At 39.1% G+C, this 24,076-nt stretch overlaps 1 protein-coding gene across 2 annotated transcripts in view; it reads left to right on the forward strand.

The window, feature by feature from the left end:
• The window catches only part of LOC126962028 (cytochrome P450 2C9-like), a 50,983-nt gene that overhangs the window by 14,931 nt on the left and 11,976 nt on the right, over window positions 1-24,076 (forward strand). For both annotated transcript variants that reach the window (XM_050802794.1, XM_050802795.1), the window contains exon 6: window positions 13,594-13,735. In XM_050802794.1, the coding sequence (XP_050658751.1) occupies window positions 13,594-13,735 (142 nt within the window). The remainder of the gene's footprint in view (window positions 1-13,593; window positions 13,736-24,076) is intronic.

Below are 24,076 nucleotides of genomic sequence, written 5' to 3' on the forward strand. Positions count from 1 at the left end.
GTTGCAAGGGTCTGGTTTAGTTTAAAAGGCAAGTTTATCTTAAATTTTGTATTTAGTTATGACCATTGATTGTCTGATTTTAAAATGATACCATATTAAATGCCTTCTTTTTAAAAAAATATTTCAACTTTTAGATTCAGGAAGTGCACGTTCACATTTGTTACATGGGTATATTGTGTGATACTGAAGTTTAGGGTACAAATAATGCTGTCAACCAGGTAGTGAGACTAATACCCAATACATAGTTTTTCAGCCCTTGCCTTTATATCTCTCTACCCTCTATAGTAATTCCGTGTGTATTGTTTCCATCTTTGTGTCCCACTTTTATATGAGAACATGTGGTATTTGGTTTTCTGTTGCTGCATTAATTCTCTCCAGATAATGGCTTCCAGCTGCATCTATGTTGCTGCAAAGATATGATTTTTTAATGGCTGCAAAGCATTTCATGGTGTATATATACCACATTTGCTTTATGTGACACATCGTTGGTTGGTTCTATGTCTTTACTATTGTGAAAAGTGCAGGAATGGACATATGAGCACATGTGTCTTTTTGGTAAAACAATTTGTTTTCCATTGGGTACATACCCAGTAGTGAAATAGAATGATAGTTCTGCATTTCGTTCTTTGAGAAATCTCCAAACTACTTTCCATATGGCTGAACTAACTTACATTCCCACCAGTAGTATATAACTGTTCTCTTTTCTCTGAAGTCTCACCAATGTCTGTTATTTTTTTGACTTTTTAATCATATCCATTTTGACTGGTATGAGATGATATCTCACTGTGGTTTTGATTTGCAATTCTCTGATTATTAGTGATGTTGAGTATTTTGTCATGTGCTTGTTGGCCATGTGTATGTCTTCTTTGGAAGGACATATGTCCTTTGCCCACTTTTTAATGGGGTTACTTGTTTTTTAACTTGTTGAATTGTTTAACTTCCTTATAGATTCTTGCTATTGAACCATTGTTGGATTCACAGTTTGCAAGTATTTTGTACCATTCTGTAGGTTGTCTGTTTATTCTGTTGGTAGTTTCTCTTGCTGTGCAGAAGCTCTTTAATTAGGTCCCACTTGTCAATATTCATTTTGGTTCCAATTTCTTTTGAGGAATTATTCATAAATTCTTTTCTAAAGCCTGTATCCAGAATGGAATTTTATAGATTTTTTTCTATAGGATTCTTATGGTTTGAGGTCTTAAATTTAGATCATTAATCCATCTCAAGTTAATTTTTGTATATGGTGCAAGGAAGTGTTCCAGTTTCATTCTGCATATGGCTAGTCAGTTATCCTAGTTCAATTTACTAAATAGAGAATTCTTTCCTCATTGACTATTTTTGTCAACTGTTGAAGATCAGCTGGCTATACGTGTTTGGCTTTATTTCTGGCTTCTCTACTTCTGTTCAATTTGTGTTTTGTACCAGTTACAAGCTCTCTTGGTTACTGTAAACTTACAGTATAGTTTGAAGTCACCTAATGTGAAGCTTCCCAGTGTTCTTTTTGCTTAGGTTTGCTTTGGATTTGGGCTCTTCTTTGGTTCTATATGAATTTCAGAATAAAATGACATTGGTAGTTTGATAGGAATAGCACAGAATCTGTAGACTGCTTTGGGCAGTCTAGCCATAATGATATTGATTGTTTCAATCCATAAGCATGAACTGTTTTCCCGTTTGTTTCTGTCATCTATGATTTTGTTCAGCAGTATTTTGTAGCTCTCCTTGTAGAGACCTTTTTGCCCCATTTGTTAGTTGTATTCCTAGGTTTTTTCCTGTGGCTATTGTAAATGGGATTGAGTTCTTGATTTGGCTTTCAGCATGAATATTTTTGGTGTATAAAAATGCTACAGATTTTTGAATATGTATTTTGTGTACTGAAATCTCACTGAAATTGTATATCAGTTCCAGGAGTTTTTTGGAAGGTTCTTCAGGATTTTCTAGGTCTAAGATGGGTCTTCTAAGTCTGAGATGGTTCTTCTACTTCTACTAGTAGAAGATGGTCCTTGTAGTCCTGAGGACAGTAGAAGGATGGGTCTTATTTTTAATCCAGCTTCCTACTCTTTGACTTTTATGTGGAGCATTTAGACTGTTTACCTTCAATGTTAACATTGATTTATGAGGTTTTGATTCTATTGTGAAGTGGTTAGCCAGTTGCTTTGTAGTTTCTATCGTGTGATTGCTCTATAGAGTCTGTGGGCTACATACTTGTGTGTTTTGTGGTAGAAATGAAATGTTCTTTCATTTCCATATTTAGAACTCCCTTAATGATCTCTCTTTTTTTTTTTTTTTTTTTTTTTTGAGACGGAGTCTTGCTCTGTCGCCCGGGCTGGAGTGCAGTGGCCGGATCTCAGCTCACTGCAAGCTCCGCCTCCCAGGTTTACGCCATTCTCCTGCCTCAGCCTCCCGTATAGCTGGGACTACAGGCACCCGCCACCTCGCCCAGCTAGTTTTTTTGTATTTTTTAGTAGAGACGGCGTTTCACCGTGTTAGCCAGGATGGTCTCGATCTCCTGACCTCGTGATCCGCCCGTCTCGGCCTCCCAAAGTGCTGGGATTACAGACTTGAGCCACCGCGCCCGGCCTAATGATCTCTTATAAGCCTGATCTAATGGTAACAGATTTTCCTGACACTTACTTGTTTGGACAAGATTGTATTTCTTCTTTGCTTTTGAAGCTTACTTTGGCAAACTATAAAATTCTTTTTTGTAATTTTTAAAAAAATGAATGTTGAAAATAGGCTGAGCATCCTTTTAGCTTGACAAGGTTCTCTTCGTATGCAATCTGACCTTTTTCTCCAGCTGCTTTTAAAATTATTTTTAGCCTTGACTTTGGACAGCCTGGTGAGTAAATGCCTTAGTGATGTTAATTTTGTATAGTGTCTCACATATATTCCCTGGATTTATTGTATTTGGGTGTCTACCTGTCTAGCAAGTTTGGGAAAACTTTCTCTACTTATTAGCTCAAATATATTTTCTAGATTATTTACTTTTTCTTCTCTCTTCAGGAATGCCAATAATTCCTAGGTTTACTCCTTTTCAATCATCACATATTTCTTGAAGACTTTGTTCATTTGTTAAAATTATTCTTTCTTTATTTTTATCTGACAGGGTTAGTTCAAAAGACTGGTGTTCAAGCTCTGAAATTGGTCCAGTCTATTGATAAACCCTTCAATTGCATTCTGAAATTCCTTAAGTGAGTCTTTCAATTCCAGAAGCTTTGATTGATTTCTTTTTAAGATGTTTATCTGTCGCTCCATTCCCTGGACTGCTTTAGGTGTTTACTTGCATTGATTTGCAACCTTGTCTTGGATCACTGAGCTTACTTGCAATCCATATTTTGAATTGTTTATCCATCATTTCTGAGTTGCCAGTTTGTTTAGGGTTCATTGCTGGGGAGTTCATGTGATCCTTTGTTGGTTTTACAACATTCAGACATTTCATGGTGCCAGAATTCTTTATGCTGGTTTCTTCTTCTTTGGAGAGGCTACCTCTTCTGATTTTTGAAATTATTTTTGTGCAGATAGAATTGTTTTTCTCTCCGTATGTTTTTTTCTTTCCTTTTCCTCTCCCCCTTCCTATGTGGTGTGACTATAAAGTATGTTGTGTGGGACCTTTGACTTTGATTCTATAGCTGTGTTCACCTCTGTGGGCAGTTTTATATTGGCCTGTGCAGTTTGACATACATGTCAGTAGATGGCACTTATGAGTGAAAGCCAGCTGTGGCTAGCACAACTTGATATAACACAGCTTGATCCTTGTTTTCTGGGGGAGCTTCTCTGTTTCCTCAGACAATCTGTTTATCTGTGGAATTCAGAGTAGCCTGGGCTCCCTGCTCAGTCCCGGGGGCATCAAGATGGGTGTTGCTGGACTGGGTCTATCTACAGGTCCCCTAATGGCAGGCACTAGCACCAGCACTGAAAGACAACTGATTTTTGCATTTATCTTGTACTCTGAAATTATGCTGAAATCATTTATTAGCTCTACTTGTTTTCTGTCTGTATTGTATGAGATTTTTCTATATATAGAATCATGTTATCTTCAAATACACATGACTTGAATTTTTCCTTTCCTATTTGAATGTGTTTTATTTCATTTCTCGCCTAATTTCTCTGGCTAGAACTTCCAATACTATGTTTAATAGTAGTAAAAATGGACATTCTTGGGTTTTTTTTCTTTTCTTTCTGATTTTATGTTATAAGCTTTTAGTCTTTCACAATTTAGTATGCTTTAGCATTGGAGTTTTCATAAATATGCTTTATTTGGTAAGGGAGTTTTATTTCAATTAGAGTTTTCTAAGTGTTTTTGTTATGATGGGTATTAAAAGTTGTCAATTTCTTTTTCTGTGTCTAATGAGATGAACATGTTTTTCTCTTTTATTCTAATATGGTGTAGTACACTGATTGACTTTCTTGTTAAACCACTTTTGCATTTCTGGGATAAATCTCACTTGTTTATTGTGTATTTATATATTTTTTAATTTTGTAAAAATATTGTGGCAAAATACACATAACATAAAAGTTTCTGTATTAATCATTTTAAGTGTATAGTGTATTGGTATTAATTACATTCACATTGTTGTGCAAACATCACTACCATACATCTCCAGAATCCTTTTCATCTTGCAAAACGGAAACTTTATACCCATTTACTAATAACTCTTGACCAGGCATTGTAGATCATGCCGGTAATTCCAGCCCTTTTGGAGGTTCAGGTGGGCAGACTGCATGAGCTCAGGAGTTCGAGACCAGTATGGGTAACATGACAAAACCCTGTCTCTACCAACAAAGTAATCAACAAACAAAACCAAAGTAACAATCTTCTCAACTATGCAAACTAATTAATATTAATAATTCCATGAAGTGTGTCCATAGCAACACAAGAACAGAAGGTGGGCCTTGTAAAGGTGGCCCACCAAATTCTTTGAGGTCTTTGTCAGTCTTATCTGCCAGAGACTGTGTAGACTAGCTGCAGATAAAATTCCCATTCCCTTATCTCTTGCCCTGAAATTTATCTGAAGTTAAAGGGAATGGGTTGCCCAAAGAGAAGTGTCCAGAGACGTAGATGATGCAGGAAGAAATGTTGTAGAACCCCACCCCCACCTCAAATGATAACTCTACATTTCTCCCTTCCACCATCCCATGGCAACCAACATTCTACTTTGTGTCTCTATAAAATCAAGTATGCTGTGTACCTCATAAAAGTGGAATCATTACATATTTGCCCTTTTGTGACTGGTTTATTTCACTTAACCTAATGTTATGTTCTCAGGGTTTATTCATGTTTTCTCATGTGTCAGATTTTTCTTCCTTTCTAAGAGTGAATAATATTCCGTTATATGTATAAACCAAATTTGCTTACCCATTTATCTGTTGATGAGCATCTAGATTACTTTCACCTTTTGACTTTGTGAGTAATACTATTATGAATATGGGTAAACAAATATCTCTTTGATGTGTTGAGTTTAATTCTTTTGGATATATATCCAGAAGTGGCATTTCTGGGATATGTGGTAATTCTGTTTTTAATTCTTTAACTGCCTTAATATTGTCCTTAACAGCTGCACCATTTTACATTTCCATCAGTAGGACCTGAGGTTTCCAATTTCTCCACATTCTCACCAGCACTTGTTATTTTCTTTTGTTTTCTTAGCCTTTACTTATTTGATTTAATTATTGCTTATTTAGTAATAAATGTATAATACAGTATTACATATTATATATTATAAATTTATATTATATATCATATATAAATTTATATTATTATAAATGTATAATTTATAATTTAATGGGCACAATAATTGTACATATTTATGGGGTGTACTGTAGTATTTCAGTACATGTATACAATGTGTAATGATCAAGCAGGATGATTAACATATCTATAACCTCAAATATTTTTCATTTCCTTGTGCTGGAAACATTAAAAATCTGCTCTTCTAGGTATTTTAAAATATGCAATAAGATGTTGTTAACTATAGTCACTCTATACTGCTATAGAACACTATTACTTATTCCTTTTATATAGTTGAACTTTTGTATCTGTTAACCAACTTCTGGCTATCTCCCTTACTTCTCTACCTCTACTAACTATCCTGCTATTTCTTTCTTTTTTTAATTGCATTTTAAGTTATGGGATACATGTGCAGAACATGTAGGTTTGTTACATAGGTATACATGTGCCGTGGTGGTTTGCTGCACCCAACAATCCATCATCAACATTAGGTGTTTCCCCTAATGCTATCCCTCCCCTACTCCCCCAACCTCTCGACAGACCCTGGTGTGTGATTTTCCCCTCCCTGTGTCTGTGTGTTCTCATTGTTCAACTCCCACTTATAGGTGAGAATATGTGGTTTGGTTTTCTGTTCCTGGTTTAACCTTGGAAGGGTGTATATGGGAAGGAATTTATCCATTTATTCTAGATTTCACAGTTTATTTGCATAGAGGTGTTTTTAGTATTCTCTGATGGTAGTTTGTATTCCTGTGGGGTCAGTGGTAATAACCCCTTTATCATTTTTTATTGTGTCTATTTGATTCTTCTCTCTTTTCTTTTTTATTAGTCTGGCTAGTAACCTATCTATTTTGTTAATCTTAGCAAAAAAAACAGCTCCTGGATTCATTAATTTTTTGAAGAGTTTTTCACATCTCTATCTTCTTCAATACTGCTCTGATTTTAGTTACTTCTTGTCTTCTGTGAGCTTTTGAATTTGTTTGCTGTTGCTTCTCTAGTTCTTTTAATTGTGATGTTAGGGTGTCGATTTCAGATCTTTCCTGCTTTCTCCTGTGGGCATTTAGTGCTCTAAATTTTCCTCTAAACACTGTTTTAGCTGTGTCCCAGGGATTCTGGTACATTGTGTGTTTGTTCTCATTGGTTTCAAAGAACATCTTTATTTCTGCCTTCATTTTGTTATTTACCCAGTAGTCATTCAGGAGCAGGTTGTTCAGTTTCCACATAGTTGTGCAGTTTTGATTGAGTTTCTTAATCCTGAGTTCTAATTTGATTGCACTGTGGTCTGAGAGACTGTTTGTTATGATTTCTGTTCTTTTACATTTGCTGATGAGTGTTTTACTTTCAATTATGTGGCTGATTTTAGAATAAGTGCAGTGTGATGCTGAGAAGAATGTATATTCTGTTGATTTAGGGTGGAGAGTTGTGTAGATGTCTATTAGGTCCTCTTGGTCCAGAGCTGAGTTCAAGTCCTGAATATCCTTGTTAATATTCTGTCTCATTGATCTGTCTAATTTTGACAATGGGGTGTTAAATTCTCACATTATTATTGTGTGGGGGTCTCAGTTTCTTTGTAGGTCTCTAAGAACTTGTTTTATGAATATTGGCGCTCCTGCATTGGGTGCATATACATTTTGGATAGTTAGCTCTTCTTGTTGCATTGATCCCTTTACCATTATGTAATGCCCTTCTTTGTTTCTTTAATCTTTGTTTGTTTAAAGTCTGTTTTATGAGAGACTAGAATTGCAAGCCCTGCCTTTTTTTTTTTTTTTTTTTTTTTTTTTTTTTTTTTGCTTTCTAATTGCTTGGTAAATCTTCTTCCATCCCTTTTATTTGAGCCTTGGTGTGTCTTTGCACGTGAGATGTGTCTCCTGAATGCAGAACACTGATGGGTCTTGACTCTTTGTCCAATTTGCCAGTCTGTGTCTTTTAACTGGGGTATTTAGTCCATTTACATTTAAGGTTAATATTGTTATGTGTAAATTTAATCCTGTCATTATTACGCCAGCTGGTTATTTTGCCCATTAGTTGATGCAGTTTCTTTATAGTGTTGATGGCCTTTACAATTTGGTATGTTTTTGCAGTAGCTGGTTCTGGTTTTTCCTTTCCATATTTAGTGTTTCCTTCAGGAGCTCTTGTAAGGCAGGCCTGGTGGTGACAAAATCTCTCAGCATTTGCTTTTCTGTAAAGGATTTTATTTTATTTCTTCACTTTGAAGCTTAGTTTGGCTGGATATAAAATTCTGGGTTGAAAATTCTTTTCTTTAAGAAGGTTGAATATTGGCCCCCACTCTCTTCTGGCTTGTAGGGTTTCTGCAGAGAGATCCACTGTTAGTCTAGTGAGATTCCCTCGGTGGGTAACCTGACCCTTCTCTCTGGCTGTCCTTAGCATTTTTTCCTTCATTTCAACCTTGGTGAATCTGACAGTTATGTGTCTTGGGGTTACTCCTCTCAAGAAGTATCTTTGTGGTATTCTTTGTTTTTTCTGAATTTGAATGTTGGACTGTCTTGCTAGGTTGGGGAAGTTCTCCTGGATAATATCCTGAAGAGTGTATCCCAACTTGGTTCCCCTTTCCCCATCAATTTCAGGTACACCAATCAAATGTAGGTTTGGTTTTTTCACATAGTCTCATATTTCTTGGAGGCTTTGTGTATTTCTTTTCATTTTTTTTTCTCCAATCTTGTGTTCAGGCTTTATTTCATTAAGTTGATCTTTAATCTCTGATATCCTTTCTTCCACTTGATAGATTCAGCTATTCATACTTATGTATGTTTCATGAAGTTCTTGTGCTTTGTTTTTCAGCTCCATCAGGTCATTTATGTTCTTCTGTAACCTGGTTATTCAAGCTAGCCATTTGTCTAACCTTTTTTCAAGGTTCTTAGCTCCCTTGCATTGGGTTAGAATATACTCCTTTCTCTCAGAGAAGTTTGTTATTACCTGCCTTCTGAACCCTACTTCTGTCAATTCATCAAACTCATTCTCTGTCCAGTTTTGTTCCCTGCTGGTGAAGAGTTGTGATTCTTTGGAGGAGAAGAGGTGTTCTGTTTTTTTTGAATTTTCAGTCTTTTTTTACTGGTTTTTCCTCATCTTCATTGATTTATCTACCTTTGGTCTTTGATGTTGGTGACCTTCAGATGGGGTTTTTGTGTGGACATCCTTTTTGTTGGTGTTGATGCTATTGCTTTCTGTTTGTTAGTTCTCCTTCTAACAGTCAAGCCCCTCTGCTGCAGGTCTGCTGGGGTTTGCTGGAGGTCGACTCCAGACCGTGTTTGCCTGGGTATCACCAGCGGAAGCTGCAGAGCAACAAAGATTGCTGTCTCTTCCATCTTCTGGAAGTTTGTCTCATTGGGGCACCCACCAGATGCCAGCAAGAGCTCTCCTTTCTGAGGTGTCTGTTAACCCCTGCTTGGAGGTGTCTCCCATCAGGAGCCACGGGGTCAGGGACCCACTTGAGGAGGCAGTGTTTCCTTTAGTAGAGCTCAAACGCTGTGCTGGTAGATCTGCTGCTCTCTTCAGAGTCAGCACGCCAGAATGTTTAAGTCTGCTGAAGCTGCGCCCACAGTTGCCCCTTCCTCCAGGTGCTCTGCCCCAATGAGATGGTAGTTTTACTTATAAGCCCCTGATTGGGGCTGCTGCCTTTTTTTCAGAGATGCCCTGCCCAGAGAGGGGGAATCTACAGGGGCAGTCTGGCTACAGCTGCTTTGCTGAGGTGCAGTGGGTTCTGGCCAGTCCAACTTCCCAGCCATTTTGTTTACACTGTGAGGGAAAAATTACCTACTCAAGCCTCAGTAATGGTGGATGCCCCTTCCCCCACCAAACTCGTGCATCCCAGGTGAACTTCAGACCACTGTGCTGGCAGTGAGAATTTCAAGCCAGTGGATCTTAGCTTGCTGGGCTCCATGGGGATGGGATCTCCTGAGCAAGACCACTTGGCTCTTTGGCTTCAACCCCCTTTCCAGATGTGTGAAAAGTTCTGTCTCTCTGGTGTTCCAGGTGCCACTGGGGTATGAAAAAAATCTCCTGCAGCTAGCTCGGCGTCTGTCCAAATGGCTCCCCAGTTTTGTACTTGAAACCCAGTGCCCTTGTGGTGTAGTCATCTGAGGGAATCTCCTGGTCTACAGTTTGCAAAGACCACGGGAAAAGCCTAGTATCTGGGCCAGAGTGCACTATTCTTCATGGCACAATTCCTCCCTGTTTCTCTTGGCTGGTGGGGGGGGAGTTCCCTGATTCTTTGGGGTTCCTGGGTGAGCTGATGCTCCACCCTGCTTTGACTTGCCCTCTGTGGGCTGCACCATCTAAACAGTCCCAATGAGATGAGCTGGGTAATTCAGTTGGAAATGTAGGAATAACCTGCCTTCTTTGTTGATCTTGCTGGGAGCTGTAGATTGAAACTCTTCTGATTCGCCCATCTTGCCAGCCACCCCCACTATTAAGTTTCTTCAAGGTAATTATTTTGAATTCCTTTTTTGAATATTTGTTGATTTTATTTTCATCGAGTTCTATTATTTGAAAGTTATTATGTCTTTTTGGTGGTGTCATATTTCTTGATTTTTCATGTTGTGTCCCTGCATTGTTGTCTATGCATGTGGTGGGACAATGGCTGTTCCAGTTTTGGAGTGGATTTCATAGAGAAAGACTTTCATCTGAAGTTGATTACTCTAGCCATCAGTTCTTCCACTTTTTTTTCAAGATTTTTAGTTTCTTTGCGCTGGGTACGTAATTCCTCCTTTAGCTCTGAGAAATTTGATGGACTGAAGCCTTCTTCTCTCATCTCGTCAAAGTCATTCTCCGTCCAGCTTTGATCCGTTGCTGGCGATGAGCTGCACTCCTTTGCCGGGGGAGATGCGCTCTTATTTTTTGAATTTCCAGCTTTTCTGCCCTGCTTTTTCCCCATCTTTGTGGTTTTATCTGCCTCTGGTCTTTGATGATGGTGATGTACTGATGGGGTTTTGGTGTAGGTGTCCTTCCTGTTTGATAGTTTTCCTTCTAACAGTCAGGACCCTCAGCTGTAGGTCTGTTGGAGATTGCTTGATCCAGACCCTGTTTGCCTGGGTATCAGCAGCAGAGGCAGCAGAAGATAGAATATTTCTGAACAGCGAGTGTACCTGTCTGATTCTTGCTTTGGAAGCTTCCTCTCAGGGGTGTTCCTCTCTGTGAGGTGTGGGGTGTCAGACTGCCCCTAGTGGGGGAATGTCAGTTCCCAGTTAGGCTACTCAGGGGAACTTGAGCAGGGAGTCTGTCCCTTCTCAGATCTCAACCTCCGTGTTGGGAGATCCACTGCTCTCTTCAAAGCTGTCAGACAGAGTCGTTTGCGTCTGCAGAGGTGTCTGCTGCGTTGTTTAGTTTACTGTGCCCTGTCCCCAGAGGTGGAGTCTACAGAGACAGGCAGGTTTCCTTGAGCTGCTGTGAGCTCCACCCAGTTCGAGCTTCCCAGCAGCTTTGTTTACCTACTTAAGCCTAGCCCCTCCCCCAGCCTCGCTGCTGCCTTGCCGGTAGATCACAGTGTGCGCTAGCAATGAGGGAGGCTCCGTGGGTGTGGGACCCTCCCGGCCAGGTGTGGGATATGATCTCCTGGTGTGCCTGTTTGCTTAAAGCGCAGTATTGGGGTGGGAGTTACCCAGGTGTTGTGTGTCTCAGTTCCCCTGGCTAGGAAAAGGGACTCCCTTCCCCCTTGCGCTTCCCAGGTGAGGCAATGCCTCGCCCTACTTCAGCTCTCGCTGGTCGGGCTGCAGCAGCTGACCAGCACCGATCATCCGGCACTCCCCAGTGAGATGATCCCAGTACCTCAGTTGAAAATGCAGAAATCACCAGTCTTCTGTGTGGCTCGCGCTGGGAGTTGGAGACTGGAGCTGCTCCTATTCGGCCATCTTGCTCCGCCCCCCTATTTTTTTTTGAAGTTGAGTGTTTGTGTGCAGGTGATGAAGAGTGGGTAAGTCAGTTTTTGAATAGATGCCGTGTGATAGTATCTATGTAGTTTCTCTAGCTGTGGTCAACATCAGCAATAATTTTGGGTGCTTCAGTGGCCTAGGTTATGGAAGTTTGCAGCAGTATCAGGAGTAGTGTAGGTTGTTAATGTCCTTGGTGTCGAAGTATTTGGGTATCCTCCTATTTTTATTTTCCTAAAATTGGAGTGACTGAGCCTAAGGGATTCCTTTTGATGTTAGCTCTGACATGGCATACACGCAGCTGCATTGGTGCTGGGTTACAAGTACAGGTCCGTGAAATTGTCATAGAGGCATCATTCTAGACTCAGGGTCTTTTAATCATGTACTGTGACACCTGGGTCTTGGGGTGCAGATTCACTCTCAGGCAGAGTTGAATGTAGATTGCCCACAGAGTCAAGATCTATGACTCTGTAGTACACCCTAGCAGCTGAAGCCCACAGACTGAGTTGTAGCTGTGAGTCTGTTTCTGAGGGTGAGGTGCAGGACAATGCCCTGACCTGCCTCTGATGTAGAAGGAGTGCTCTTTAGATTTGAGCACAGCAAGTAGAATATGGCTACTATCATTAATAAGATAGGACAGGCACACAACTGCTAAATAACCAAGCTCAAGTCAACAGATGGAAATGTTAATACTGGTTTTGTGAGTGCACTGTTCTTACTTAAGAATAATTTTTAACATGACAAGCTTAGAAAACTGTATGAAGCGGATGTTACCAAGAGAGAGGATTGTCTTCATCTAGTAAGTAGACATGTTGAGTGGATCTAGTCTATTTCAGTGGTGTTGATTACACAATATTCAATATGACCCATGTCACTTGGAGAATCTAAAAGCATCATTAATTTATTGCTGACCTAGGGACTGGTTAAAAAGTAATATGTTTTGTATATTGATGGTCTCTTTCAACTAAGTATTCCTTATTCGTTGCTTTCTTTCTCCTAACTTCCAATTTATGAGAACTCCAGCCTCTGAGCCTTGGCATATGCATTACCCTTAATCACTCCTTTATCCCCTGTGACAATTAATTGCTTTATTCTCCATCTTCATCATTGTCCTTTCTCTTCACTTTGTACATTTTTTATTTATTCCTGCACTACTGCATCCTAGAACAAGTTGTCTGTTGCCTCCCATCTAGATTATAATAGTGTAGGCCCATCTTGTCATTGCAAACCCATTCTCTTTCTCTATGATTTATCCTAGGTTTTGCTGTCATATTGCTTTTTTCATATTTGTTTTTACAAAATTTCAACTTTGTAATGAATCTGGAGGCAATATTGAGTACATGTACCTTTCTGACAGAAGAAGATAATTGCAGACTCTTGATTCAGGCTCACAGTATCTAATGATATGGCCCTAATTTACTTTTTTTATTAATTTAGATTGCGGTTGTCTACAGATAATAATGGCTTTAACACATAATGTCTTTACTTATCTCAAATACAGGGAATCTCACAGTGGGGCAATCTAGGGATAATACAGCGGCCCCAAAGCAGTAGAGAGTCAAGGGCTTTCCTTTTTCCCACTAAATTTAGTATACAGAACTTCATTTTCATGATTAAATCCCAGGATGGAGTCCACTCTACCTCCTACTTCACATTTGTGTTTTGGGTATGAAAGAGGATATAGAAGAAGTGGACCTAGAGACCTTCTGCTTTTATTTTTTGGCAAAACACTACACTGTGTGACGCAGCTAACTACAAAGAGCCTGATGAATGGAATTTTTAAGGCAAGCACGGAACAAGGGGGTAGGAAATAAAACTTGGGCAAGTTGGTCTACAGCTTCTGCTACACCATACAGTATTTTTTTTCTAGTAGTATGCTTTCCAGTTTCTATGTTGGTAACTACATAACAATGTGAGTAATTTTGAATTCACTGTAATCAAAGATGCTGGTAAATAATTTGTCAGATAATTGCATTTTAAAATCATTCCTAGGAAAAGCACAACCAACAGTCTGAATTTAATATTGAAAACTTGGAAAACACTGCAGTTGACTTGTTTGCAGCTGGGACAGAGACGACAAGCACAACCCTGAGATATGCTCTCCTTCTCCTGCTGAAGCACCCAGAGGTGGCAGGTATGATCACAGATATTGAGTAAATTGATTTTCAGAAAAGATGTTGGGAAGGTGTTGCTAGTGTCCTCCTTCATGATTCTCCTAGAGGAGCTTCATTATTTAAATTTCTGTGCTTCCAACTGTAATATGTTCCAAACTAATGGTGATTAAAATGGGATATATTGGCCTGGTATGGTGGCTCACACCTGTAATCCCAGTAGTTTGGGAGGCTGAGGTGGGTGGATCACTTGAAGCCAGGAGTTCAAGACCATCCTGGCCAACATGGCCAAACCCCATCTCTAATAAAAGTACAAAATTTAGCCAGGCATTGTGGCACACGGCTGTAATCCCAGCTGCTCAGAAGGCTGAGGAACCGTAATCGCTTGAACCCAGGTGACGGAGGCTGTAGTGAGTCAAGATTTTGCCACTGCACTACACCCTGGGCGGCAGAATGAGACTCTGTCTCAGAAAGAAAAAAACAGAAGAGGAAAATAAAAAGGTCATCTTTGCACGGTAGAGGAAGATAACTGAGAGAAATGAAGACAGCATAGCAGTAGCAAAAGCAATAGAGCTCTGGTCCAGTATGTCTGGATTTCATAGACAACAATTTCTGGCAGGAAGAGACAAGATAAATTGACCTGGGATTGTATGTTGGTTTTATTACGAGAAGGCCATTTTAAATAGCAAGTATATTCTTGAAGATAACTTTTCTCATTCTCAAAATTTCAGGTTTGAATGCTGGAATAGGGAAACTGGAAATTCTCCTTATTGAAGGATAAATGGTAATCCTAGAAATGTAGTGAGTCTGCCTGAGAAAATTCCTAGTCCGATAAGTATTCTAAAAAGTTAGATTCATAAGAAAGGTAATTCTGTTTACCAGAAGAGTTACCTAAAGAATGTTCCATTTAGGCAGAATATGTACCTGAGACAATTCCCGTGTAATTGGTGTTGGACAAAATAAGATATTTTAAGGGAGTCAATAATTTTATCTTTCATGAACAACTTTACTTTAGAAATTTACTTTTAGGGACTTTTGGTTATGCTGCAGATAAGAAATATTCTTTTTTTCTCCTATGTCAGTATCCCCCATTGAAATGACAATAAGCCAATTACGAATAAGAATTAGGCCTTTTTTTAAGATGGCCGAATAGGAGCAGCTCCAGTCTCCAACTCCCAGCGCGAGCGACACAGAAGACCGGTGATTTCTGCATTTTCAACTGAGGTACTGGGTTCATCTCACTGGGGAGTGCCGGATGATCGGTGCTGGTCAGCTGCTGCAGCCCGACCAGCGAGAGCTGAAGCAGGGCGAGGCATTGCCTCACCTGGGAAGCGCAAGGGGGAAGGGAGTCCCTTTTCCTAGCCAGGGGAACTGAGACACACAACACCTGGAAAATCGGGTAACTCCCACCCCAATACTGCGCTTTAAGCAAACAGGCACACCAGGAGATCATATCCCACACCTGGCCGGGAGGGTCCCACACCCACGGAGCCTCCCTCATTGCTAGCACAGCAGTCTGTGATCTACCGGCAAGGCAGCAGCGAGGCTGGGGGAGGGGCGCCCGCCATTGCTGAGGCTTAAGTAGGTAAACAAAGCTGCTGGGAAGCTCGAACTGGGTGGAGCTCACAGCAGCTCAAGGAAACCTGCCTGTCTCTGTAGACTCTACCTCTGGGGACAGGGCAATAACAAACACAGCCGAAACCTCTGCAGACGCAAACGACTCTGTCTGACAGCTTTGAAGAGAGCAGTGGATCTCCCAACACGGAGGTTGAGATCTGAGAAGGGACAGACTCCCTGCTCAAGTGGGTCCCTGACCCCTGAGTAGCCTAAGTGGGAGACATCCCCCACTAGGGGCAGTCTGACACCCCACACCTCACAGAGAGGAGTACACCCCTGAGAGGAAGCTTCCAAAGCAAGAATCAGACAGGTACACTCGCTGTTCAGAAATATTCTATCTTCTGCTGCCTCTGCTGCTGATACCCAGGCAAACAGGGTCTGGAGTGGACCTCAAGCAATCTCCAACAGACCTACAGCTGAGGGTCCTGACTGTTAGAAGGAAAACTATCAAACAGGAAGGACACCTACACCAAAACCCCATCAGTACATCACCATCATCAAAGACCAGAGGCAGATAAAACCACAAAGATGGGGAAAAAGCAGGGCAGAAAAGCTGGAAATTGAAAAAATAAGAGCGCATCTCCCCTGGCAAAGGAGACCCATCTCACACGCAGAGACATACATAGGCTCAAAATAAAGGGATGGAGGAAGATTTACCAAGCAAATGGAGAACAAAAAAAAGCGGGGGTTGCAATACTAGTCTCTGAGAAAACAGACTTTAAACCATCAAAGATCCAAAGAGACAAAGAAGGCCATTACATAATGGTAAAGGGATCAATTCAACAGGAAGAGCTAACTATCCTAAATATATATGCACCCAATACAGGAGCACCCAGATTCATAAAGCAAGTCCTTAGAGACTTACAAAGAGACTTAGACTCCCATACAATAATAATGGGAGACTTCAACACTCCACTGTCAACATTAGACAGATCAACGAGACAGAAAGTTAACAAGGATATCCAGGAATTGAACTCATCTCTGCAGCAAGCAGACCTAATAGACATCTATAGAACTCTCCACCCCAAATCAACAGAATATACATTCTTCTCAGCACCACATCGTACTTACTCCAAAATCGACCACGTAATTGGAAGTAAAGCACTCCTCAGCAAATGTACAAGAACAGAAATTATAACAAACCGTCTCTCAGACCACAGTGCAATCAAACTAGAACTCAGGACTAAGAAACTCAATCAAAACCGCTCAACTACATGGAAACTGAACAACCTGCTCCTGAATGACTACTGGGTACATAACGAAATGAAGGCAGAAATAAAGATGTTCTTTGAAACCAATGAGAACAAAGATACAACATACCAGAATCTCTGGGACACATTTAAAGCAGTGTGTAGAGGGAAATTTATAGCACTAAATGCCCACAAGAGAAAGCAGGAAAGATCTAAAATTGACACTCTAACATCACAATTAAAAGAACTAGAGAAGCAAGAGCAAACACATTCGAAAGCTAGCAGAAGGCTAGAAATAACTAAGATCAGAGCAGAACTGAAGGAGATAGAGACACAAAAAACTCTCCAAAAAATCAATGAATCCAGGAGTTGGTTTTTTGAAAAGATCAACAAAATTGACAGACCGCTAGCAAGACTAATAAAGAAGAAAAGAGAGAAGAATCAAATCGACGCAATTAAAAATGATAAAGGGGATATCACCACCGACCCCACAGAAATACAAACTACCATCAGAGAATACTATAAACACCTCTACGCAAATAAACGAGAAAATCTAGAAGAAATGGATAATTTCCTGGACACTTACACTCTTCCAAGACTAAACCAGGAAGAAGTTGAATCCCTGAATAGACCAATAGCAGGCTCTGAAATTGAGGCAACAATTAATAGCCTACCAACCAAAAAAAGTCCAGGACCAGATGGATTCACAGCTGAATTCTACCAGAGGTACAAGGAGGAGTTGGTATCATTCCTTCTGAAACTATTCCAATCAATAGAAAAAGAGGGAATCCTCCCTAACTCATTTTATGAGGCCAATATCATCCTGATACCAAAGCCTGGCAAGGACACAACAAAAAAAGAGAATTTTAGACCAATATCCCTGATGAACATCGATGCAAAAATCCTCAATAAAATACTGGCAAACCGGATTCAGCAACACATCAAAAAGCTTATCCACCATGATCAAGTGGGCTTCATCCCTGGGATGCAAGGCTGGTTCAACATTCGCAAATCAATAAATATAATCCAGCATATAAACAGAACCAAAGACAAGAACCACACATGATTATCTCAATAGATGCAGAAAAGGCTTTTGACAAAATTCAACAGCCCTTCATGCTAAAAACGCTCAATAAATTCGGTATTGATGGAACGTACCTCAAAATAATAAGAGCTATTTATGACAAACCCACAGCCAATATCATACTGAATGGGCAAAAAACTGGAAAAATTCCCTTTGAAAACTGGCACAAGACAGGGATGCCCTCTCTCACCACTCCTATTCAACATAGTGTTGGAAGTTCTGGCTAGGGCAATTAGGCAAGAGAAAGAAATCAAGGGTATTCAGTTAGGAAAAGAAGAAGTCAAACTGTCCCTGTTTGCAGATGACATGATTGTATATTTAGAAAACCCCATTGTCTCAGCCCAAAATCTCCTTAAGCTGATAAGCAACTTCAGCAAAGTCTCAGGATACAAAATTAATGTGCAAAAATCACAAGCATTCTTATACACCAGTAACAGACAAACAGAGAGCCAAATCAGGAATGAACTTCCATTCACAATTGCTTCAAAGAGAATAAAATACCTAGGAATCCAACTTACAAGGGATGTAAAGGACCTCTTCAAGGAGAACTACAAACCACTGCTCAGTGAAATCAAAGAGGACACAAACAAATGGAAGAACATACCATGCTCATGGATAGGAAGAATCAATATCGTGAAAATGGCCATACTGACCAAGGTAATTTATAGATTCAATGCCATCCCCATCAAGCTACCAATGAGTTTCTTCACAGAATTGGAAAAAAAAAACTGCTTTAAAGTTCATATGGAACCAAAAAAGAGCCTGCATCTCCAAGACAATCCTAAGTCAAAAGAACAAAGCTGGAGGCATCACGCTACCTGACTTCAAACTATACTACAAAGCTACAGTAACCAAAACAGCATGGTACTGGTACCAAAACAGAGATATAGACCAATGGAACAGAACAGAGTCCTCAGAAATAATACCACACATCTACAGCCATCTGATCTTTGACAAACCTGAGAGAAACAAGAAATGGGGGAAAGCATTCCCTATTTAATAAATGGTGCTGGGAAAATTGGCTAGCCATAAGTAGAAAGCTGAAACTGGATCCTTTCCTTACTCCTTATACGAAAATTAATTCAAGATGGATTAGAGACTTAAATGTTAGACCTAATACCATAAAAATCCTAGAGGAAAACCTAGGTAGTACCATTCAGGACATAGGCATGGGCAAAGACTTCATGTCTAAAACACCAAAAGCAACGGCAGCAAAAGCCAAAATTGACAAATGGGATCTAATTAAACTAAAGAGCTTCTGCACAGCAAAAGAAACTACCATCAGAGTGAACAGGCAACCTACAGAATGGGAGAAAATTTTTGCAATCTACTCATCTGACAAAGGGCTAATATCCAGAACCTACAAAGAACTCAAACAAATTTACAAGAAAAAAACAAACAACCCCATCAAAAAGTGGGCAAAGGATATGAACAGACATTTCTCAAAAGAAGACATTCATACAGCCAACAGCCACATGAAAAAAAATGCTCATCATCACTGGCCATCAGAGAAATGCAAATCAAAACCACAATGAGATACCATCTCACACCAGTTAGAATGGCAATCATTAAAAAGTCAGGAAACAACAGGTGCTGGAGAGGATGTGGAGAAATAGGAACACTTTTACACTGTTGGTGGGACTGTAAACTAGTTCAACCATTATGGAAAACAGTATGGCGATTCCTCAAGGATCTAGAACTAGATGTACCATATGACCCAGCCATCCCATTACTGGGTATATACCCAAAGGATTATAAATTATGCTGCTATAAAGACACATGCACATGTATGTTTATTGCAGCACTATTCACAATAGCAAAGACTTGGAATCAACCCAAATGTCCATCAGTGACAGATTGGATTAAGAAAATGTGGCACATATACACCATGGAATACTATGCAGCCATAAAAAAGCATGAGTTTGAGTCCTTTGTAGGGACTTGGATGCAGCTGGAATCCATCATTCTTAGCAAAGTATCACAAGAACAGAAAACCAAACACCGCATGTTCTCACTCATAGGTGGGAACTGAACAATGAGATCACTCGGACTCAGGAAGGGGAACATCACACACTGGGGCCTATCATGGGGAGGGGGGTAAGGGGAGGGATTGCATTGGGAGTTATACCTGATGTAAATGACCAGTTGATGGGTGCAGCACAGCAACATGGCACAAGTATACATATGTAACAAACCTGCACGTATGCACATGTACCCTACAACTTAAAGTATAATAATAATAAATAAATTTTTAAAAAAAGACAAATGTTTATATTTGTTCTAGCTCATGAGTACACAGGCATTTGATGAATTACCCTGTACATTTTCTGTACTTGTATTTTCCCCTAAATTTCTAAAAACTATAAAGACAAAATTTTTAAAAATAAAAAAATAATAAAAAAAAAGAATTAGGCCTTTTTTCGGAACAGTTACTAGCCTATTGAGTTCTAGATGATTATTTTTCAACTGTTATTATAAATTAAAGGGTACAAATACAGGTTTCTTCCATAGGTAAGTTGTGTAACACTGAGGCTTGGGGTCCCAGCTATTCCATCACACTGACAGTAAACATATTACCCAGCAGATGGTTCTTCAGCCCACATCCCTTCCCTCCCTCCCCCATCTAGTGATCCTCAGTGTCTATTGTTCCTGTCTTTAAGTTCGTGTGTATTCAATGCTTACCTCCCACTTATAAGTGAGAACATGTGGTATTTAGTTTTCTGTTCTTGTATTAGATTGCTTAGGATAATGGCCTCCCACTTCATCTATCATCCTGCAAAAGACATAATTTTTGTTCTTTCCTATGGCTGCATAACATTCCATGGTGTATGTATTAGTCTGTTCTCATGCTGCTAATAAAGACATACCTGAGACAGGGTAAAGGAAAGAGATTTAACGGACTCTCAATTCCACACAGCTGTAAAGGCCTCACAATAAGTCTCTGATAGAGACTTATTCACTATCATGAAAACAGCATGGGAAAGTCCGGCCTCTGTGATTAAATTACCTCCCAATGAGTCCCTCCAATGACGTGGGAATTATGGGAGCTAGAATTCAAGAGGAGATTTGGGTGGGGACCCAGCCTAACCATATAAGTGTCTATTTACCACATTTTCCTTATACAATCCAATGTTGATGAGCACATAAGTGGATTCCATTTCTTCGCTATTCTGAAAAGCACTACAGTGAACATATTGAGGTGTGTGTCTTTTTGAGAGAATAAATATTTTGGGGGCATATACTCCCTAGTGGGATTGCTGGGTCAACTGGTAGGTCTATTTTAAGTTCTTTCAGAAATATCCAAACTGGTCTCCACAGTGACTGAACTAGTTTGCATACCCACCAACAGTGTAAAAGTATTTCCATTTCTCTGCAACTTCACCAGCGTCTGTTGTTTTTGGACTTTTTAATACTAATAATTGCTATTCTGACTGGTGTGAGATGGTACTTCATTGTGATTTTGATTTGCATTTCTCTGATGATTAGTGATGTTGAGCATTTTTTCATATATTTGTTGGCTGCTTGTATGTCACATTTTGAGAGGTGCTTGTTCATGTCCTTTGCCCATTTTTAATTGATTTTTTTGTTTAATGCTTGTTGATTTGTTTACATTTTTTTATAGATTTTGGATATTAGACATTTAGGTCCTTTAATGTAGGAAGAGTACAGGAGATAGTCAAGAAGACTTCAACAAATTTCTAAAACACACAGAGCATATAGAGGAATGATAAATCTGTACAGAGAGGATAAAACTGTAACCAAAAAGTCAGAAGAGAAAAATTTATCAAGGACAAAAAGTTAATCAGTGTCCCTTAAATGCCCCCAATTGGTATTTGGAAGTACCAAGGGTCAAAGATGGTGGAGAATGAGACTGAAAAAGGAGGCTCTCCCTGCCTACGTTTCCTCCACAACTCTTTTCATCAGGTAACTAATTTTCTCCCACATGGAAAAGGAGGCTTATTCTCTAGAGAAACTGAGTTTAAGAAGCCCTGTACTCAGGGACACAGGGAAGTGCCAGAAAAGGCATGAGGTGTAGGCTTGAAAGGCAGATTTGGTACAGATCTGCTCCTTGAATTCAAAGACTCTTAGCTCTTTTATTCATCTTGCTTCCTAAAATTCAGTAGCTAGCTTTATCCCACAGAAAGGGAACTGATCTAGAAAAATGACGTTTTTCTTTTGCCATCTTAACAGAAAATTATCTTCAATGTCCAACAGAGTGAATGAAATGAAAACATATACTGCTAGACCCAGGGTTATGGAATTTCAGGACGTGAGAATTAAATGGAAAATCACAAAAACTTTCAGAGCTATACCAGGTTATAGTGAAAGAATTAGGATTCAGAATTCTCAAGAACTATTAATATTATCGTGTATATTAATAGAAACAGGGTGTTTTCAAACTTGCATGTTTGCCAAAAATTTTACCTTCTATTTTCCCTTTCTCAGAAAAATGTTGGAGAATGCACTTCATTCAAATGCCTGAAACCTAGTTAGAGAATGTCCTGAGCTCCAGCAATCAGGAAACCTCACATAGGAGAATGAGAGTGTCAGGGAGGCTGCGTAGCACCAGACCTAGAAAAGAACTACTTCAGAATGGACCTGGTGGATAATTCAGAAGTGAGAGGAGACAGCAAGAACAAGAGATGTGACAGATTTTATGGGAGTTTCCAATAACTAAAAAAGAGTTTCAAACATCTGCCTGAACATTTGTAAATAATTCTAACTTGGGAAAAAGAAAATTACAAATTAAAATAGAGACATGGTTAAGCCAAGGAAAGTACTAAAAATATAATTTAATCATAGCTGTCTTACCAGATAACTATATTTGTGTAGTCAGAATGATGTAAGCAATGAATACTGATATCATAAAAATTGTCATCCAAATATATTCTGGAAAAAAGCATGTGAAAAAGTGAGTATGTCTATCTGTGGGTGTGTTCAAATATGAGGTGAAGATAGAGATTAAAATTCTCATCTCTCATAATAAAAAATTATTAAATATAATATACAAAAGGATAAGTAAGAAATAGAAACAGAGTCTTTATTTTAAAATGTGGATGTATGTTCAGAAGGAGCTGCTAGAATGTTCAAAATGGTGGATTTGGAAAGTGTACAAATTGCAAACCATTGCAATTTGTGACCCTTGCCACACACAGATGCACAAATACAGTCATATATACGTATAAATCTGAGAGTATAATTTAATGTTTAAGCAACATATGTTATTTTGATATGAAATCAATCCCTGTTTTTTTTAAGACAGTAATTTCATGACTAAATTATATGCTTATTTTATGTTTTCAAACATTTTATTATTTTTATTTGTATTATTATATATACTAATGTATAATTTATACACAGATTCATCTTTTATCTTCTTTAATTTTTATGGGTACATAGTAGGTATAAATATGTTTGGGGGTACATGAGATGTTTTGATACAGGCATGCAATGTGAAATAAGCATGTCATGGAGAATGCGGTATCTATCCCCTTAAGCATTTATTTTTTGAGTTACAAACAATTCAGTTACACTCTTTAAGTTATTTTAAAGTGTACAATTTAATTATTATTGACTATTGTCACCCTGTTGTGCTATCATAGAGTAGGTCTTATTCATCCCCACCTCCCCTCCCACCCCCCACTACCCTTTTGAGTCTCTGGTAACCATCCTTCTATACTTTGTCCATTAGTTCAATTATTTTATTTTTAGATCCCACAAATAAGTGAGAACATGCTATGTTTGTCTTTCTGTGCCTGGCTTATTTCACTTAAAGTAATGATCTCCAGTTCCCTTCATGTTGTTGCAAATGACTGAATCTCATTCTTTTTACGTCTGAATAGAACTACATTGTGTATATGTACTATGTTTTCTTTATCCATTTGTCTGTTGATGGATATTTAGGTTGTTTTGAAGTCTTAGCTATTGTAAACAGTGCTGCAACCAACATAAGAGTGCAGATGTCTCTTCAACATACTTATTTCCTTTTATGGGGGGGATATACCCAGAAGTAGGGTTGTTGGATCATATGGTTGCTTTATTTTTAGTTTTTTGAGGAACATTCAAATAGCTCTCCATAGTGGTCATACTAATTTACATTCCCACCAACGTTGTATGAGGGTCCACTTATCTCCACATCCTCACTAGCATTTGTTATTGCCTGTCTTTTGGATATCAGCCATTTTAACTGGGGTGAGATGACATCTCATTGTAATTTTGATTTATATTTCTCTGAGGGTCAGTGGTGTTGACCACCTTTTCGTATGCCTGTTACCCATTTAAATGTCTTCTTTTGAGAAACATCTATTCAAATCTTTTGCCCACTTTTGGATTGGATTATTAGATTATTTTCTATAGAGTTGCTTGAGTTTCTTATATATTCTGGTTATTAATCTCTTGTCAGATGAATAATTTGCAAATATTTTTCTCCATTCTGTGGTTTGTCTCTTCCCTTTGTTGATTGTATCTTTTGC

The sequence above is a fragment of the Macaca thibetana genome, chromosome 9, assembly GCF_024542745.1.
Source record: "Macaca thibetana thibetana isolate TM-01 chromosome 9, ASM2454274v1, whole genome shotgun sequence".
In the NCBI taxonomy this organism is placed as follows: Eukaryota; Metazoa; Chordata; class Mammalia; order Primates; family Cercopithecidae; genus Macaca; species Macaca thibetana.